This window comes from Chaetura pelagica, unplaced genomic scaffold (assembly GCF_000747805.2).
Source record: "Chaetura pelagica isolate M959 unplaced genomic scaffold, ChaPel_1.0 scaffold429, whole genome shotgun sequence".
Taxonomy (NCBI): Eukaryota; Metazoa; Chordata; class Aves; order Apodiformes; family Apodidae; genus Chaetura; species Chaetura pelagica.
Window position 1 is genome coordinate 138,305 of NW_009954542.1, and position 18,939 is coordinate 157,243.

The 18,939-nt window shown below is 42.4% G+C and overlaps 1 protein-coding gene across 1 annotated transcript; it reads left to right on the forward strand.

Annotated features, from left to right (window-relative positions):
• Window positions 1-8,259: 8,259 nt before the first annotated feature.
• Window positions 8,260-15,276, forward strand: LOC104395237 (elongation of very long chain fatty acids protein 4-like). The gene is made up of 7 exons (XM_010004923.1): window positions 8,260-8,317; window positions 9,538-9,725; window positions 10,740-10,820; window positions 11,742-11,798; window positions 13,218-13,332; window positions 13,571-13,698; window positions 15,106-15,276. The coding sequence occupies exons 1-7, from the start codon at window positions 8,260-8,262 to the stop codon at window positions 15,274-15,276; spliced, it is 798 nt and encodes a 265-aa protein (XP_010003225.1).
• Window positions 15,277-18,939: the final 3,663 nt, after the last annotated feature.

Below are 18,939 nucleotides of genomic sequence, written 5' to 3' on the forward strand. Positions count from 1 at the left end.
ATATAATTGCAGGGGAATTAGGAAGCAGTAGGTTCCTCTTTGCTGTGAACTACAGCAGGAGAGAGAGAATTCCTGCGTGTTACCCTGACCAATTTGTTGTCACCTTTATGAGGACTGTACTAGCTGGTAGCAACAGTGGTATTAATGATGCTTCTCAAGAACATATTGTCTTTTATCTGAAGGTCTCCAAGCATCTGTAAACAGTAATTAAGCTTCACAAGTCCTCAGGGTGTTACAAAGGATTCACGTCACTCCATTTGACCATGCAGCTGTGCAGCTGTTGGACTACATATGGCCTTGCTAGTTATTGACTGATTCACCACTAGTTAAAGGAGCCTGCCAGAACTGGAGTCACAATGGCATCTTTTTTTCTGCAATAAATGGAAGACTAACAGCTTTTTTGTTGACCCAGTGATCAATCACCCTGTTTTCATTACTGTGACAGCATATCTAAAAAGCAGCCAAGTCCTCCCTAGTACTTCCTTTCAGTTTGAAGGAAGGTAGGTTGCCTGGGTGAAGATTTTGTGTCACTATGCCTCTTCTTCTGAGTTATATTAACTCAAGGCAAAGTCTTTTATTTCACATAGGCTGTGCATAGATTGATAGTAAGTATGAGCCAGAACAAAACTGAAACTTTTTGGCTATTGTAAATGCGAGGCAATTTTAGGAAGGTGTTTGCTGGTTTTTGGAACAGGAATTTCATCAGAAGGACAGAAATCAGAACATTATGTATTATCTGTTGGCCACAATCCACCATTAGAAGTTAGAAAGTAGAGATGTTAATTTTCTGGCTCCTATAAATAGCTACTCTATTTGGCTTCCAGATCACTGGGACCAGACGCATCAGATCATGAAAGGAGGAAAGGGGATGTTGCATCCTCCATTTTATTGCAACTTTTGTAGTCACTGTGTGTGGCCACTGCAGAGCATGTTAGGCATGATTAAGTGCTTTGCAGGCAGAAGCAGGATGAAGGTAGAAGTAAGTAAAATGGAAACAGAAAGAAAAGTGGTAAGAGTTAGGGAGACATTCTGGTTTGGCAGATGCCCCCACATGCCAGTGATTTGCAGGCATAATTAAAGTGAAAGATTTGAAGGTGAAATGGAGTGAGACAGTAATCATACCAGTTTCTCTAGGGAGGTTTCTCCAATTGTAGGGCTGAAACAGAAGTGGATGAAAGCATGGTGGCACCACAGAGGTTTGGGTAAGACTAATTTGATGTAGACATCTTTGCAGAGAGAAGATCTATGGGTATCTGCCAGGCGATCAAGAAGAGGAAGAAATGTCTTAGACTTTCAGAATCCCTATCAGCTTGACAGATCAAGAACACACATTATTTGCTTTTAATGCCAGCATTTTCATTACAAGATCATCCTGTCTTCATAGCAGATGTGCTCCAGCCCTTTGATCATCTTGGTGGCCCTCCTCTGGACCCTCTCCAACAGCTCCATGTCTTTCCTGTGCTGAAGGTTCTAGAGCTGTACACAGTGCTCCAGGTGGGATCTGACCAGAGTAGATGGGGAGAATCACCTCCCTCACCCTGCTGGACATACTTCTTTTGATGCAGCCCAGGATGTGGTCTGGATTAAGTTATTTCTTCTTACCAGTCACAGTTCAATTCTGGAATGACACTGAGTTAAGTCAGTAGATTTTGAGATGGAAGTTTAAGGTCCTTGAGGGCTAGAAGTTGCTTGGGCATGCTTCTTTGGGGTCAGGGCTGTTTTAGGCTTCTACAACCAAGACTGATGCTTGCACATGATGAGAGAAGATTCTTCCCTCAAAGAACTGGTCAAATAAGAAGTCAAGACTGACAAAGTGAGTATCGAAGCAAGGAGGACTCTGCCCTGCCCATAAGTACCTAGTGCTACTGGAAGTTCCTTGAGGGAGGTCAGGTGAGATACCTTAGGGCACTCTGCATGTCAGTAGGTGCCTGTGTTTGGGCAGATGAATCAGTACTTAGAGCTCCCCTAAATATATAGAAGCTAGATAAGGTGTAGACACCTAACTGTAGGTGCCTCGTAAGCTGATTCCACCTGAAATCACTTGCTCAAGGTCATGAAGACAATAGCTTCAGAGCCAGCAACCCTGGTCTTGCACCCAAACTGGTGGAATATGGCTGACAGCTGTAGACTAACTGCAGGTCATCTTCCCCATGCTCCTCTGGGGTAGGAAGTTTTCCTTCTGCTTTCCAGATTTGGAAACTGAGGCATCAAGAGGTTAAATTCCTTTTCTGGGACCTCAGAATATGCTTCTTATATTGTGTGCATAATAATTAAATTGAGAAACCTATGCTGGTAAAGTTAAAATTCTGTTTTGTGAGGCCATAATTTACACAAGAGCTGCTGTAATCTTCCAGTCCTATGTATAGAGACAGGCTGCTCAGTACCTCTGCCAAAACCTTTCTTTCTGTAATTTGCACTAAACCTTCTAAGGTCTGTGCAATTTGTTGCCTGGTGTATGAGTGGCAAGCAAGGAATTGAATCCCTGTGCTAGAAGGAGCCCTTTCCTTCAGCTGCTTCAGTGTACATCTTAGGGGCTTCTGTTTGCTCTAAATAGATAGGAGTTTGGATGTTTTTTTTCATGCACAAGACCTTTGTGGAGTAGACACAATTATACTGAAAAGTTTGGTTAGGTTTTCAGTGTTTTAATGATGGTTGATTGTCACCTGAAATCACTGTATTTCTCCAGAAACATATCTAAGCTGGAAATTGCATATTAGGAAAACAAATGAAGTAATTCAATTATTATTCTGTGGGAATTTTTATTGCTGCAAAAACATCTGTTGTTACATTATCCATTGCTGAGAAACCAGCTGCTTTTTATTTCTGTTGTTAGCAATAGAAAGCTGCTGTGGTTACTAAAGAGTGTGAAGTAGGGGAGATTACACACACAAATACGATTGTGAAGATGCCATTTCAGAAGTTCAGGGCTTTCTTTGGAGGACAGTCTTGTCAAGGAACAGGATAGTGCTTCATTTGCTGGTAGTGTTGACAATCTGATTCTGTCACTGAATTTCTCATGAATTGGGTACATTCACCCTAGGAAGTGTATTACCCCGTAAGCAGCTGCAGGCCTTGGTTAGCAAGAGTGCAGATGCAGATAGGAACTAAATGAGAGATTCTGGGTTTTTTTACTTTCTTCCCCGTTCTGTGGCACCTGCAGCTTTGACATTTACATCTTATTGAAGCCTGGCTCCTACTCCAGGACCCTCTGTCAGTTCAGGACAGTGCCACCCAGGGCGTGTGCTGCAAACTAGTGGTGCACATTTTCCTTTGGACTTCATTCTGGCTCAGGTGGCCCACAAATGACAAGTAATTTTGAATATCTGCATTTAAAACACTGCATATGAATATCTGCATACGTGTAACAGTGGAGAGGTTTGGTTCAGTTTATGTCTAATGAAATTACCTACACAAAGTTTATAATAATATTTAATAGATTCATGGATTAGTAATGTTTCATTGTCATTAATTCAGCATGCTCTCAGTCACCTGCTAAAGATCTGCCATTGGTAAAAGGTCTCCCTGCCTTGAGGAGCAAACTTGAGAGGTGTCCCAGCTCAAGAGGAGATCACTGCCATGCAGCCAGCCTGCCCAGCAGAGGAGCAAACTTGAGAGGTGTCCCAGCTCAAGAGGAGATCACTGCCATGCAGCCACTCTGCCTAGCAGGAATTTCTCAAAGAAGGCTCACTTAGGCTGTCATATGTATGGAAAAAAAGTGGTTGGCTCATAGTCATATTACATGTCATGGGAGATGTAAGCATGAGACTCCTTGTACACACAGCTTTGTTCCTTATTAAAGGAACAAAACCATCTGCTTTTCATATGTTGGTCACACGACTGATGTTCCAAGCTCATATACATCTATGACTCTGAAAACCTTTGTGGGTTTTCAGACAACAGATTGAAACTAGTGGAGCTGTTGGCCTGGCTATGGCTCAGACTTTCACCTCCTTTGGAGCCCGTACTAAACTACTGTTAGGTTGGTTATAGCCACAATTCTAGATAGCTAGACAAAATGGCTCACTGCTCCTTGTCTTTGTCAAGTACTGATACAGGTCTCTTCTGTTCACTTGTGCAATCAGAGGGCCAAATAACAACATCTGCATTGTCTGGAAGTGCTCTGAACTGTTTTAATGTTGGTATTTGTTACTGATCATTATTTTGAGGCAAATGTCCATATTACATCCAGGAGATATCCAGGTTTTAGAATAGGCAATATTTTAAATCTCTGATTGACCTGTCTGAGCTGTCATACCTCGTACAGAGCTGAGATACTTATTACTATGCCTGGAATTGCTGTTCCTGCAATGCCCTTGTTATTGACCAGTCACTGAATGAAAAACCCAATTCAGTTTGGCAGTCAGAATTCCCCTGATGCAATGTCAGTGAAGAAGCAATGTTTAGGGGGTGTTTTTTTTTGTTGAGTTTTGTGTGTTTGGTTGGTTGGTTTGTTTTGTTTGTTTTGTTATTGTTGTGGGTTTTTTTTTTCTATTGAGTTTTTGCTGAAAATAAAAGCCTCAATGGCTTTTGTCAGTGTTGCCCATGAAGCTGCCCTCACAGCTGTGCTGACATCCTTTCTTGGATGTGTACATCCATTCTTGGAGTGTAAAAGTACCATGTAACTGATGTCATCTCCCCATCTGCTAGCTGTGCTAATGAATATCTGTAGCAGGACCACTGGAAATACTTCAGGAACAGGGCAGGTTTTAAAAAATGAAATATGCTTCACAGTATTTTTGGGGTGGTTTTTTACATTTTGGTTTACACTAACAATAAAACACTTTGCCCCAAATTAAATGTTTGTGAAAATTCACTTCAGCTGATTTTTTTACACATGGATAAAAACGTTTGATGGAAAAGTGTGTCTTTATATTTCTGAGCCTTATATATAGCAGTATAATTAGCTTAACAAACATTACTTTAAGTTACCAAATAGAAGTAATAAAACACAATCCCATCCACAAATAATAGATGGGTAAAAAGGGCTGCTCTGTTTTATTACCTCCATTGATTCGCAGAGACAAATCACAGACCATTTTTAAGGACTTGGGCACCAATACTTTAGAAATTAAACCCATTGGTTAATGAACAATTAAAATATTTGAGAAAGAGCCTTTATAAGGAGCTCTGCAAGAACTTGTAAGTAAAGTTCACTATCATTGTCTCCCTGAACTTCCACCACCAATAAACTGGATCAACAAAAAAGCCCCAAACGACCAAAGAACTCCATTTCATACCGAAGGTCAATCAAAACTCCTTCTAAACTGGGTTCCCCTTCTGCACCCTCACCTCTAAAATACAAAGCCTACAACCTAAATCACATTTTCCCAAAGCATCTTTTTGATTTGGTTCCTAGTTTCCACAAGTCATGGAAACACAGTAACTGTCCAGCTGTCCAGCAGCATCAACAAGTGGTGTGTTTTGATGAAAAACAATCACCACATGTCTAATGATCCTGCTTTTGAAAGCTAATCTTTGATGTTTTGCCCTTGGGAAGTGCTTGCGATAGATCTGGTGACAGACACAACACGGTGGGACAAGGTATGATGGCTACTCTCTTTTCTCAGAGTTCTGCTAATCAGCTTCACCCACTGGGAAAATAAGAGCTCCTCTCTGCACCCAAGTGCAGGTCCACCTCAGGTAACCAAGCAGAACCCTGTCACTTGGCTTTGCATTGTTCCTTGGCAGGATGGGGCCAGGCTGCCTGTTCTGCACTGGTACCTCCTCCCAGGGATGGATCACACGCACTGCACTGACTGACTTGAGCCACTGCTGACCAGGGCTCCCAGGTTTTTTACTTGATGGGGGGGGTTGCTGGAGATCGTGGAGGGGGAAACTTGGCGTCATGGTCAAACTCCAGATAAATTTCTCATAAATCTTGTAAAAACCGTGTGACTCACCCAGGGCCAAAGACTGTACACATGGAGGTGACTCCAGTTGAGTTTGCTTTGCCTTCCCTGTGTGAGTGGGTGGGCGGGGGGTTCCCATCACTCTCTGATGCTTCATTTTGTGGTTTGAACTTATTTTGGTCCCACAGAAGGCTCACTGACAGCCCTTTGGGATGGGCTGAAAGAGTGGCCCAAGCAGACTACTTTTCAGGGTCTTGTCCAGGTATGCTGCCTCACCTTTTACCCTTGAAAAGCTGTTTTGACTTGTTCTGAAGAAACTGGCAGAAGAAACCTGGCCTGGTTCCTACATGAAGATTTGGCCAGACTCCCAGGCATGACTCTTAAAGGTCAGTGGTTCACTTCTGTGGAATCCCAGTCCTCTTCTGCTGTTGTTTCTTCCTCTTCCCAGTTCCCTAATCTGATAAACCATGTGGGTAGAGGCAAGAGGGGGAGGGGGAGGAGTATGTGATGTAACCTCCGATGCAGCAAAGTTACCAGACAACAAACACCACAGTGCCAGCAGCTCCCTGTGGCTTCACAGTGGGTACTGCTGAACTGCTCTTAAGAGGTGTGAAAATCCACCCCATCTGTGCGAGACCTGGCAGGGCATGTACTCGCCTCACTGGTGGAGAAGAAAGCCGAGCATTGTGTCTGCTTAATGCTCTGGAGGCTTCATGTTTGTCTGCCTGCCGTGTGAGCCCGGAGAGAGAGGAGCAGCAGCTGGACACTGAGGACATCTCTGGAGAAAGGGAGCTACGAAGCCAACTGGGGTAAGTCTTCTCTTCCTTCCTGGGTTTTCCCGTTCATTTCAGGCTGAGGGTTTAGAGGAAGTGGAGTGGAGTTGAGCTGGAATGTGTATCCGTTGTCTGAGGGCATGTAACCACATGAAATCCCTGCTGGCTTGACTGAGCCAGCTGATAATCACTGACTAATCTCTCTGCTGGCAGACTCTGCCTGGATTACAAGGGCATGTGTTTCTGTGTCAGGATGTGTATGAGATGTGCTTGTCCTGAGGGTCTCGGGGTATGTGTCAGAGAAAGACACCAAAAAGGGTTTTGACTGCAATAAACGACAGCAGGACAGAAATTAATGCAAGTGTGGTTCTGTCACTGACACCACGGGTGTATGTCAGGCTGGGAGGTCTGCAGACGTGGGTGTGTAGGTGCAGCAAGTCCTGTTGCTTGCTCTGTTTCACCAGAGTCAATCTGTATACAATTGGGTTGCAGCAGAGCCTTGTTCATGTTAACAGGTTTTATCCAGATGTGCAAAGTCAGAAGTACAGTTGGGAAACAGTGCTGGACATACTCTTATGCGTTTGTAGTACCAGAAAGAGCTATGTGATCTGAAGGAACTTTATATTCATAAGGCTCCTTAAAACACATTTACACCAGTTATAAGATGCCTTATATTAGGCTACAGTTTTCCCTGCTGTGTCATGCACAAGCTACTGTGCTGCAGGGATCCAGCAAGCACAGGAGAGTAGGAAACAGGTTCAGAGGAGGTGGGGTACTCCTGTACTCAGTGGGGGTACTCCTGTACTCAGCAGTCTGTGGAGTCAAAGGAGTAAATGCTTTTCTCAGTACCAGGAGGAGATGAAACCAAGATGAAACTGCTTCTGTGTATTTGCTAATGGGCAAACAGAACTAGGGCAGATAACACAAGCTATTGAAAGTAATTGCAGGAAAGTGTTTTTTAGGTGAATTTCTAAATGCCATTGAAAAACTCATCCTTCTAAAGGAAAGCAGGGAAGAGGAGTATATTATATATGAGTACTCTAATATACCGTATTATAGAATATATAAAAGATAAAGCAAAATTAACTTAGTGTATCAATTGGGCCTCAGAAAGCCAAATAACCAACATAGCTCAGTTAACATCTCTAGAGTTGCAACAGTACTGAATTAATCCCAAACTGCCCGCTAACACTGCACCTGCTGGGTGCTCACAGAAGGATGCAGTTATCCCACCTGCTGTGGATCCTTGTGTGAAAGTTGTGCTTACACTGCTTTAGAAAAAAAGTCACACGATTGATTTCCCAACATGGTACACATTGCTCCTGGCTCTAGTACTTTGCATACAGCTTCTTAGAGTACTTCTGGAGGGGAAACTTAAACGAAATGTAAACATCTGGGAATAGAAGTTATATAGCTAATCATTACAGGGGGATTCTCTTCCTTCTTTTTTTAAGAATTACTCTAATCCTCATCCAAAATTTCAGTTTCTACAGAAAGTAAACTATTTTATTTCAATTAGCTCTAGTCCTGAGCCTTTATTTAAGGAGCTTTCTTATTCAAGACTCAGTCAAGACTAGGATAAATGGGGTTAATCTGAACCTGGACATGCTAATTTTAATCTCTTTCCAGAACTTGAGATGGCTTCAACTTGGCAGAAAACTCAGGAATTCTACAACTGGGTCATTGAAAGTGGAGGTAGGTAGAGATATGAATTTCCACATTAAAAGCTTGATCATGAAGAACAAATCTAGAAGAAACATGATCCTTGTATAAGTCCACATTTTCTTCACCAGCCAGATTTTCCCTTTTCCTTCTCCATGATCATGAACTTCCTTTAAGTTGTGAAGTATCTCTCAGGGACACTCCAGCTGGATCAGAGTAAGGATTGAAGGGATGGGGGGTTTTCCCTGGCCATAGTAGGTAACTCTTAGCAGCTTTCTGTTCAATGTACAATGGGCTCCTGTAGAGTGATAAGGAAGTTGTGCTGAGAATAGCCTGTTAGGTCTGGAATATTAAAGAAAATGAATTTTCAAAAATTCCTGTAATATGTGCAGAGGAAAGCTTTGCAAACCAAAGAGTTAATAATTTGAGGTTTAAATTCCTTGTGATGCCAACAAAACCTACTATCAGGTGCAACACTAATAGAAACCACTGCTTCATGTTTGAGATTTGGCATTTTGATTAGGAGACTTCTGTCTTCAATTGCTAGAGCATGTTTCTGCAGGTACAATGTATCCTGCATTTCTGTGGGTGAGGGATGAGGCAGGATTAAGAGGCATGGTAGAAAATTCCTTGCACTTCCCTTTGCTGAGGAGCTGAAGTGCAGTTTTAGCAGGGAAAAGTGTTTTGTCATTTTCCAGCTAAATGTCATGCTTTAAGGGAGTCTGCCCTCTAAGCAGATATAGAAATTAAGAGGTAGAGAATTTCTGATGTTCTGAGCATTGTGGGGCAGGAAGGAAACAGCATCAGTTATTTTAACAGTTTTATTATTTAGTTGCAAATATTCACAGCTTCGAAGATGCACAAACTGTTTTGTTTGTTCTGTGCATCCCTGCATGTGCCTTCAACCACTCCTTTCACCTGCATGTGGGACACTCCTGCAGCCTGTGATGAGGAGTCCAGCTAAGGACAGGAAAGGTCTGCTCACTACTGTGCTGCAGTAGGATGGTGCTCAGCAGAACAGTCTTCTAGGTACTAGAGTCCAAACCCAAACGTGCTAAAGCCTCTAAAGTCTGGCAGATGGAGCTCCAGGGTGGAAGAATGACTGCAGTGCTGCTTTGGGCAGACACATCAGACACCAGTTTTCCTGTTGCTGGAGAGCAGGCAGCAGAGGGCATGCCAAAGGGAAGTCATTCAATCCGTCTGCCATACAGCATCTGAGTGTGCCAGCTTTGGCTGCTTGTTTTGCTTTTCAGACCCGAGGACAGACCCATGGCCCCTGGTGCACTCTCCACTCCCAGTCACTCTTCTCTTTGCCCTCTACCTCTTGGCCGTGGCGTTGGGACCCTCCTGCATGCAGAAGCGGGAAGCGCTGAAGCTGCGAGGGCTGCTCCTGGCCTACAATCTCGCCATGATGGTCTTATCCACCTACATGTTTTATGAGGTGAGGAGACAGGGTTGGCTCCTAGGGAAGCATCCAGGAAGTGCCCGAAAGCCAGAGCCATTTCAACAGCTTTTGCTGACTGACTGTGATGACGAGAGTGGGAGCCAACCTGGGTATGTCTACGTTTTGCCACAAGAGGAAAGGTGTTGCCCAGGTGAAAGTGCTCTTTCCAAAGCATGCCTCACTTCCTCATCCTTTCATCCAGAAAAATGACATTGAGAGGTTCCTGAATGAACAAGTTGAAAGTTGTGATCTCTGCAGTAGACATAGAACATACAGAGGACGTGGAACCTCCCCCTTTTGTCTTGGGTCTGGCTGCTGAGGGACCCATAGCTGAGAATGAGAACTGCTTTTCCAGACTCATGCGGGCTTCTCCAAGAGTTCCAAGCACACTGCAGCTTCCTGCTGCAGAAAACAATTGCTGACATTTTTTTCTACACGTTCACCATGCATAAGCCTTTCTACATGCCTCTGCCTAGTTTAGGTAGGTCACTGAAAACTCTTCAAGGGAGTATGGCTGAATAGGTTTGAAAAACACTTTTACGTCAACAAATTTGCCTTGGCAGTTTATAACACAACTGTTACATCTAGTTGAAGCAAATTGTTATTTTTTTGAGCAAATACTACTTGATCTGAGGACAGGTATGAAAATTGCTTGCCTGTGCTTGGTTGTTCAGTGATGCTGGTTACTTGTTACTTGGTTACAGTTTACTTTCAAAAAGATTCTGAAACCTAAAATTCACTATTCCTGCGGAAGCATTTTTTGAGCATTCCGGTGATTACATCAAGAGTTACAAATCTGGTCAAACAGCACCCTCTTTTTCAGATTTCAATGAGGATGTGAAGTATTTTATTTTAGGATATTATTATTTCCCTAGCTGTATAGCTGACATGTTTTTTATGTCATTAACTACTAGATGGAGACCCTATTACCTCAGCATTACTATGCACATCTTTTTTTAACAGATGACACTGAACAGAAAATGGATTTCTATTGCTTTTCTTTTGTTTCAGTTTCTGGTAACTTCAATCTTGGATGACTACAGCTACCTGTGCCAGCCAGTGGATTACAGCCAAAGTGAACTAGGAATGAGGGTACAGTACTATACAAACTTTGCATCACTCCCTGCTCCTCCCGTGGGTATGCAGATTGTTTTGCTGCTCAATAGCAATTTGCATGCCTAAGAAGGCTTCTACCTCAGTTTGTTGCTTGTAAATCTAGTTCACTTAATTGTCTGCTTCAACAGTGGCACTTTGCTTTAGTTGTCTAGAAATTAATCATCTCAATCAACATTGCCACCTCAGTTCCCTCTTTAATCACTGGAGAGAGGGGGATCCTATGTCTGAAGAGAGATATCTAATACAAATTGCAAATTGCCTCTGAAATATATGTGGCTTTCCATTATTGTGTAAGGATTCTGTGTAATAAGTATCATCAAGAAAACTAATTTTTATCTATTCAACGTTGCATGACATAAACCTTACTCAACAATTTTTTTTTTCTTTAGCAGAGAGAAATTTGACTAAAAATAGCTTTCCAAAATGCTGAATGAGTTTATTTTCTTTTTTAACTCAGAGCCGTTATGCTTTTCTTCCAGATATACCCAGACTTGGAACATCTCCAAGCATGGACATAATCTTTTCAGTTTTTCAGATGCATCAGTCTAGAAACAGCTTCTGAGCAGCTCATTCTTGCCTTGTCAAAGAGGAAGCAACTTAGCAAACCAGTCGCCCGACCAGCCAAAGCAACCCCGAATGTCTTTCCTCCCCCCAGATCAACGTTTCTTACTGACCTCCCACCTTGAAAAAGCAACAGCCATAAAAATCCAAACCAAAACAAAGCAAAAAACCCCACAAAAACCAACCAACAAAACCCCTTTAGGTGTTAGGGTTTCCCCGTTGCTGTCGATCCCTGCTGGGCAGCGCTCACAATAGTGCACAGCTGAACATCTCAGGCGGTTGGTCTGAGCAGTGATGCTTTGAGGTCTAACAGCGTTTCTCTGTGCTGCCCAGCAGATGGCAAGAGTGTGTTGGTGGTTCTTCTTCTCCAAAGTCATCGAGCTACTTGACACGGTAAGGAGGGCTCGGCTCCTGAGCGGGACTGGGGATGGGAGTAAGTGACTCCCTTGCCAAAACGGGGCAGGGTACCAAAGTAATGTCCTCTGTTGATCCTGTATTGATCTGGGAGGTGCTTTCCAGGAAATACTGTTTTCATGGATTCCGCTCTGCCTGTTTGTAGGAATAAGGCTGATAATGTTAAAGAAGAGGGCTCAGCTCCAGCACGCTTGTGGTGGAGACAGGTGCTTGGCCTGCAGGAGTCCAGCACCACCCCTGGGTACCATCCTAGTTGGCGTCCTCAAAAGCTTCTGTGCAGAAAAGAATCACTGCTGTAACATTTGCCTGCCCCCATAGCAGCGGCCACACATTTTCACTCCTCAGCATCCTTTCTGTGGGTGGGAATTCCCTCCTAACCACAGGGCTAGGGGAGGTGTTTTAACCATGGCTAATGTGAGGATGGTCTCCCAAGATCTTAGCTACCAGCTGATTAAGGCTGCCAGGCAGGATCTGCCCTTGCCTGGCTGGCTGGCTAACAGTGGTTAGTTGAGCAGTAAAGAAGCTGCAAATGTATGTGTCCTGCTACTTCTGCTGCCACAGATTATCCCAAAGTTGTGTGTTAAAGGTTTGTGTCCCATACAAAATTTAAAGTTCACCTGAAGACAGTACCATTGCATAGATTGTCTAAAGGTGTCTTCCTACATTATAAATAACTGACTGCACTAACAAGGGAATTCCATTTCTCAGCAGAAGTAAGTTGTGTCCTAGCCTGCCTTAGACTTCACAGTCTGCAGCTTTTTGGGGGGCAAGGTGACAGCACACTGTCTGAAAAGTGAATCAGCACATGGAGCCCTCCTTGGCCCATTGCCAGTGTGTTAACTTGCTTTCTTTCTGTTTTCATCAGCAACAAAAGCAGCTTTTTGAGAGCCCTGTGTCTTTGAAAAGCAGTTTCACTTTTTGTGTGCATGTGTGCACAACAAAATACAGTGACCTGACACATACTCATCTGCCAGAGTAATTCTCTTCACTAATTCAAATTCCAGAAGGGTTTGAGCATTCAACACAACATATTTTTGGTGGATATTTTTCTGGTATCAGTAAATATCTAACCTCTGTCCTGAAAAGCACCAGACTTAAGCAACTGCGAATCATATGGAAACTAAACGATTCAGATGTGTCCTTTTTTGACCTTGGGACCTGAAGCCAGTGGTAAAAACAGCTGGGGCTCTGTAGAAGATATTCTACCCTCCAGCTCTTCCCCATTCCAGACAATGTAAGATCTCTTGCATGTGTTGATTTTCACCAGTTTTATACACAGCAGAGTAAATGGGTTTGGGAGATTCAGCATCATCATGAACGACTCTTAACCATGTTTAGTGTCAAAGCTTTTGTCTAAACACCTCAACTGAAGTTTTTCCTTTATCTGGTTTCTTTCAGTTTTTCTTTATTCTGCGCAAGAAACAAGAGCAGGTGACGTTTCTCCATGTGTACCATCATGGCACTATGCTGTTCAACTGGTGGTTGGGGGTCAAATATGTGCCTGGAGGACAAGGTATGTTTCCATAGTCCTACCCAAGTTGCTGGGATATTCTTGTTTTGAAAGCCACATTGGCTACATGACCTTTACACCAGTAAAGAACGCTTCAGTCAGGAGTTTGGTGCCTTTGAAGCTCTTTCTCAGTATCTAAACAGTAGATATGGGATGAGTATATACTGAAATGAGAAGGGAGAATATAATATGCTTCCTAAGCAGAGTTTGGATTGAAGGTTCATGCTTCTTTACTCCTCAGCCTTCTTTATTGGGATGCTTAACTCCTTTGTACACATCTTCATGTATGGCTATTATGCTCTGTCCAGCCTGGGACCACAAATGAAGCGTTACCTGTGGTGGAAGCATTACCTAACCATCATGCAGCTGGTAAGCAGTTCCATTTGTTCCTCTCTGCACTTCTGTGTCTGGGGTGGGATGGTCCTACTGTCTGTCTCTGTCCTGTCACTGGCTCGATTCTTCCTGTTTGCTGCCTGTAGAAGTCACCACGTCCTTACGTGTCATCATGAGCCACTATGAAAGGTGAACTGATTGGTGACCTGCTTTGAATAGTACTCCCACGAAACCAGCCTTCAGTGACCATATCAATTAATAAGCCCCCACTTTTGTAATGGGAAGGAAAGAAAAACAAATTAAACCCTCGATTTCTCCTTTTTCTGTTGGATAGGGCAGCCTTTTCTCCTTTGGAGCCCTGAAAATAGAACTTGATTTTGAAAAGTGCGGGTGGTAACTTGGGAAAACTTTGGATTCTCAGTAGGGCAGGAGATTGGGCAGCCTTCCTTCTGTTTCTTCAGAAAGGAAGAGAGTGTGTAACTGCAGGCAAACAGAGACAAGTTAAAGAAAAAATATGTGAATTTTATCTGTAAAGAATCCCTTTGAGTTTTCTTTCCCTCTTTGCTGAAGAGGTGACAAATCCTGACAACCCTGTGGTTTCTCAAAGATTCAGCAGAAAAGCAATGTGTCAGACAAGGACAATTATTACAGTTAACATGTGGGAGAGTTCATTCCACACAAAGAGACGTTCTGCAAACAAAAATACACAGTTACTGGAGGAGAGAAGGAAGAGCTGGGGTAGATGTAAAATAGTTGTGCACTGCAGGCTGGTCTGGAATTCCTATTTATCCTGAATGGCAAAAGCAGAACACAGAAGTGTGGCATTAAGTGAAAAGGTATTTGTAATGCAAAATACAGCACAGGCAAACAAGTTTTATTTAACATACTTTCAGTAGGTAGAACTCATTGCTTCAGAGTATTGAGACAGGTGACTCAGTGAGGTATTAAAAACAAGAAATAAAAATGTCTGTTTAAATTAATAAAAGTAGCATTGGTAGCTTCTCTCTGTTAGCTAAAATACATACCAAAATCATTAGGGGTACAATAATCTGATTACCACTGGGGAAGAGAGGGAGTCTCCCACCTTTAGTTTCCATATTCCAAGTTGTCAGTTACTGGCCTGTAGCAGAGCAGTAGCACAAGGGCAGAGGTCTGCTCCTAGCTGGGAGAGGCTGGATTCCAACCCTGCCCCTTGCAGCAGTGGGCAAACCTGAGCCTTTGGAGGGCATGTGGCAACTTTTCACATTGGAGAAACATTGTTGGGCTTGGAAGAGAAATTCTGTAGGGATGTCAGGAGAGGCAAGCAAGGGGTACTCTGAGCTGAGGATATTACTAGTATGTACACTAGTATGTGTATGCTTCATGATGGACAAAGCGGTCAGTTGGGGTGTGTCTCATGGAGAATTCCTAATCTGGCTGCTTCTTTTTCCCCCCTTCTTCCAGTGCCAGTTTGTAGCCATTGCAGTTCATTCTTCCTACAACCTCTTCACAGAATGCCCGTTCCCTGATGGCTTCAACACTGCAGTTTTCCTCTACATTCTCAGCCTCATTGTTCTCTTCCTACGCTTCTACTATCGGACCTACATCAGGGGGAAGCAGGAGAAGCTAACTTAAAGGAAACCAAAGTGGAGAGTGGGCTCAGCTTGATGAATCTCCACATTCTCTGCTGTTTCTCACGTGGCTGTATGAAGAAAATCTATTTGGGAAGCGTGTGTGAGGCTCACATGTGCAGACTCACGGTTGCCTTCAGATATCTCAAGTTAGGAAGAAGAAAGGAAGATCATAAACTCAAGGATGAAGGTGTTGAGGAGCACGCTTAATTAAGCTGATGCAAAACCAAGCCAAGCAGTCATCAGCCTTTGTGGAATCAGTACAAGGAGATCTCCTTCCCTTCCATCTGTTAGCTCAGTTTGCAATGTCTAGCATGCAATCATCATTCCTTGGCTCACTTCTTAGGCCACAGAGGGTTTCTTTGCATTCCTAAGATTATCACAGTTTACTGTTGCAAATCAGGCATGGTCAGGTGCCTCTAGCCTTGAAAGGAGTGTCCAGGTGACAGCAGCAGCCAGGAACTCACTGGGACTGCAGGATGCACTCACCTGTACACTGCATCCCAGCCTTTCCTATTAAGGAAGCTCCCACTAGGACTGGGGTGAATTACAGCCCTGATGCTTTAATTATATTAGCATAAGCATGAAGGAATTTGGACATTACATTGTTCAGGTGGACATGTGCCTCTGTTCCTTCCCTGTTCTGAAGCTTAAGAAGGCATTATTAGTACTGTGAACCTAAATAAGAAACTAATGCAGTAAGAATCATCATGTACCTTTTTCTGGAATGCTTATTTGCCTTTGATTGCTCTTGTAACAGTAAAGAACTTTCCACACATGAAGACTACTTAACATTATTGCTCTTTATAGATGTCATATTTTTAAATAGAAACAATACATTGAGGTTCCCTGTTAATAACTTTTTTTCTGCCAGTATAATAATAACAACAATAATAATAATAATAATAACAACAACACTATTATTAGTAGTCTTTTTTTAATTTTGCTTCTCACCAAATATAAAACCTCAAGTAATGGCCTCCACTACCTAATTGTACAAGTATTAATGCAAAATATATCAAGTCAATTCCTTGGCTCGTGCAAAGCTGCATAGCTCCATTGACTTTAGCACATCACTTACTGGCTACTTTTTTGCTCCTAAATTGATATACAACTAGAATTTGGCACTTCTGTTCATCTGCAGACAGTTAAGTACTATTCAAGTTTTGATCTGGCAATGCTTTGAAAATCCTAGCTCAGATTTTAAACTACAAAGTGGTCTTTATTGATTGCATTCTGCTTTGTTGAAGTGTTATGGAGTAGGGATTTTTTTCACAGTTGAAACATGAAGCTCTTGAAGGAGAGGATCAGAATTCCTAACATAGTGCATTGCCATTGCCCAGCCAAATTCACTTCAAATGGAAAGAAGTCTAACTCCTCTGGGAATGTCCAGAGGATCAGAAGCTAGCCCAAACATAGAAAATGGATGTAGAGAAAAAAAACCTGTTTGCTTTCTGCCAATCTGGAGTTCAGTGGCTGTGCAAACTGGATGCAACTTGTTCATCTCTGGTCTGTGTTCATATGCCAAACCTTTCCTTTAGCTACTACATGCACATGTATAAGATAAAAGTATTCTTCTGTTCCTTGCTCTCCTCTCATTCACACCCATACACAAAGAATTTGTTTACATTAGCAGAATGATACATCATAAATGGAATTCCATTGATCTGAACACTCTTTCTTCTGATTTTCAGTGGTATGAAAATTGAAGCAGGGCTTATTTTACATCTATGTGCTAGCTGTTTTTCTTCAAGCCAAATATTCCTCCATGCCACTTCCTATGGAAATTGTACTGCTTTTGCAGACTGGAATGCTACTTCTTGCTTATCCTTCAAATAATAAACTTCTGGGTGGGTCCTCTCCCCTTTGTTTGGTAGGGCAGGAAAAAAAATCTACTATCTGTACTGTATTCATGTTGAGGCTTTCCCAGAGGCCTGTCCAGCATTGAAGACTTAGTGCAAGTAAAGCTGTTTCATTATTCCTATCCATTTAATCATTCACTTATGGCCCTATCCTGCTTAAACCATAGCTACATTTGGCCACCCAGTTTCCTGGTAGAGCATACCTTCTTGCAGCTGGCTAGATTATCTGTGCTTACAAAGAAATCTAATTAATTTAGATGTTTTTCCTGTATAGGAGAGGATTCCAAGTAGGTCTCAGCCTGAGTTTCCCCTCACATAAGCTTTTTCAGACTGTAGTTAATAACTTCTAAGGCTTCACTAATAATTTAATACCAGAGTGAGCATCAAATGCTTTTATTTTCCTTGATATATTAATAGCTCATGACTGCTTAGAAATTAGAAATGAGCAGGAAATTTGGATGATATCATGCAATGTTTTTGCAACTCTACTCGTTTTTAAAATGCATACATTTATAAATATGTCCTTCAGCTTTTTTTAAGCAGCCTATGCATCTTCATTTGTGTGTGTGTGTGAGAGAGAGATGGAGCTTGCTGCATTGTTTTCTGGACTGCCACAGGCCACATAGCTGGTAACAAAATACAAACATATGGATTTATTTATTTATTGTGTACAATACAAAATATTTCTACCTGACAACTTGTAGTATGTGACTGATCACCTGCATTGCATCTACTGTAACTATTTGTCCTAGACATGCAACCTTAGATCTATCTATTCCTGTCCCTCTTCTTCACAGCCTGAGTGGTCTGGTCTTGTACTTTTAGAATGGTAAGAGCTTTTTGGCAGTGTGACTTCAATGGCCATAGGATGACAATTAAATATTTTCAGTTGAGTGATAAGGAAGGATGAAGTTTGCCCAGAAACACCATGATTTGTGTACCAAAATAGATACTGGGCTGGAGTACTGTAATGCCATTACAAAAGCATTGCTGAAAACAAAATTGACTTGCAAGAGTATTTGCACTAGCAGTGAAAATTGCACAGGTATAGCTGAGTGGCTTTGCAGGTAGGTCTTGATTCTTTCCTCCTTCAGATTGCACAAACATGTCTTTATTCTTCTTTTTTAAATTGGGATATCACAGGTGGTACTGGCCACTTGTGACAGAAGAAAAACCTGAGAGTTCCTGTCAGAAAATCCTGTCAGAAAATATGGCAATGTGCAGGTTTTTTGAAAAAAGGCAGAAGAATTACTCTAAGCAATTAATAATAAAGCAAAAGCAGGATACAGTAGATTGCTTTGTACAATAAATAAAACCCTGTTGATACAGGTGTAAAACATCTCCAAGCTAACCAATAGAAAAAATCAAATGACCCTATATAAAGAACAGTTTGAATGAGCTGAATGGATTGGGCCTTGATAGCTGGAGTGTTTACATCCAGATGTTTACTGTGATTTGTCAATGGCCTTGTACTTAATCCTCCTGAACAGGAAATAAGAGTCTTTTCTCTGGGGTGTCTCCTGGGGACTGTGGCAGTCTCTCTCTCCAGCCTGAATCATCTCAACCCAGAATCAGGCTGCTGGGGAATTAACCAAGTGGAGGAGGCATGGATTTGCCTTTAACCCCTTCTGTTTCTTCTTGCCTTCAGATTGACTTCCTTACCATCTGCCTGGATGGGCCTGTTATTTTAGTCAACACATGGAGATTAAAAAATAAAGAAGAAGCTATCTGTGTTGTCCCACAAAGCACATGGGTGGGGTCCTTGTCCACACCAAATGTGTCAAAACACGTGTCTAGTCCCATCA

Bases quoted from the DNA above. Each gene is read 5' to 3' on its own strand.
- LOC104395237 (XM_010004923.1), top strand. From the start codon at position 8,260: ATGGCTTCAACTTGGCAGAAAACTCAGGAATTCTACAACTGGGTCATT. The intron at 9,726-10,739 runs GTGAGGAGACAG...CTTTTGTTTCAG, and splicing joins CCACCTACATGTTTTATGAG to TTTCTGGTAACTTCAATCTT. The intron at 13,699-15,105 runs GTAAGCAGTTCC...CCCTTCTTCCAG, and splicing joins ACCTAACCATCATGCAGCTG to TGCCAGTTTGTAGCCATTGC.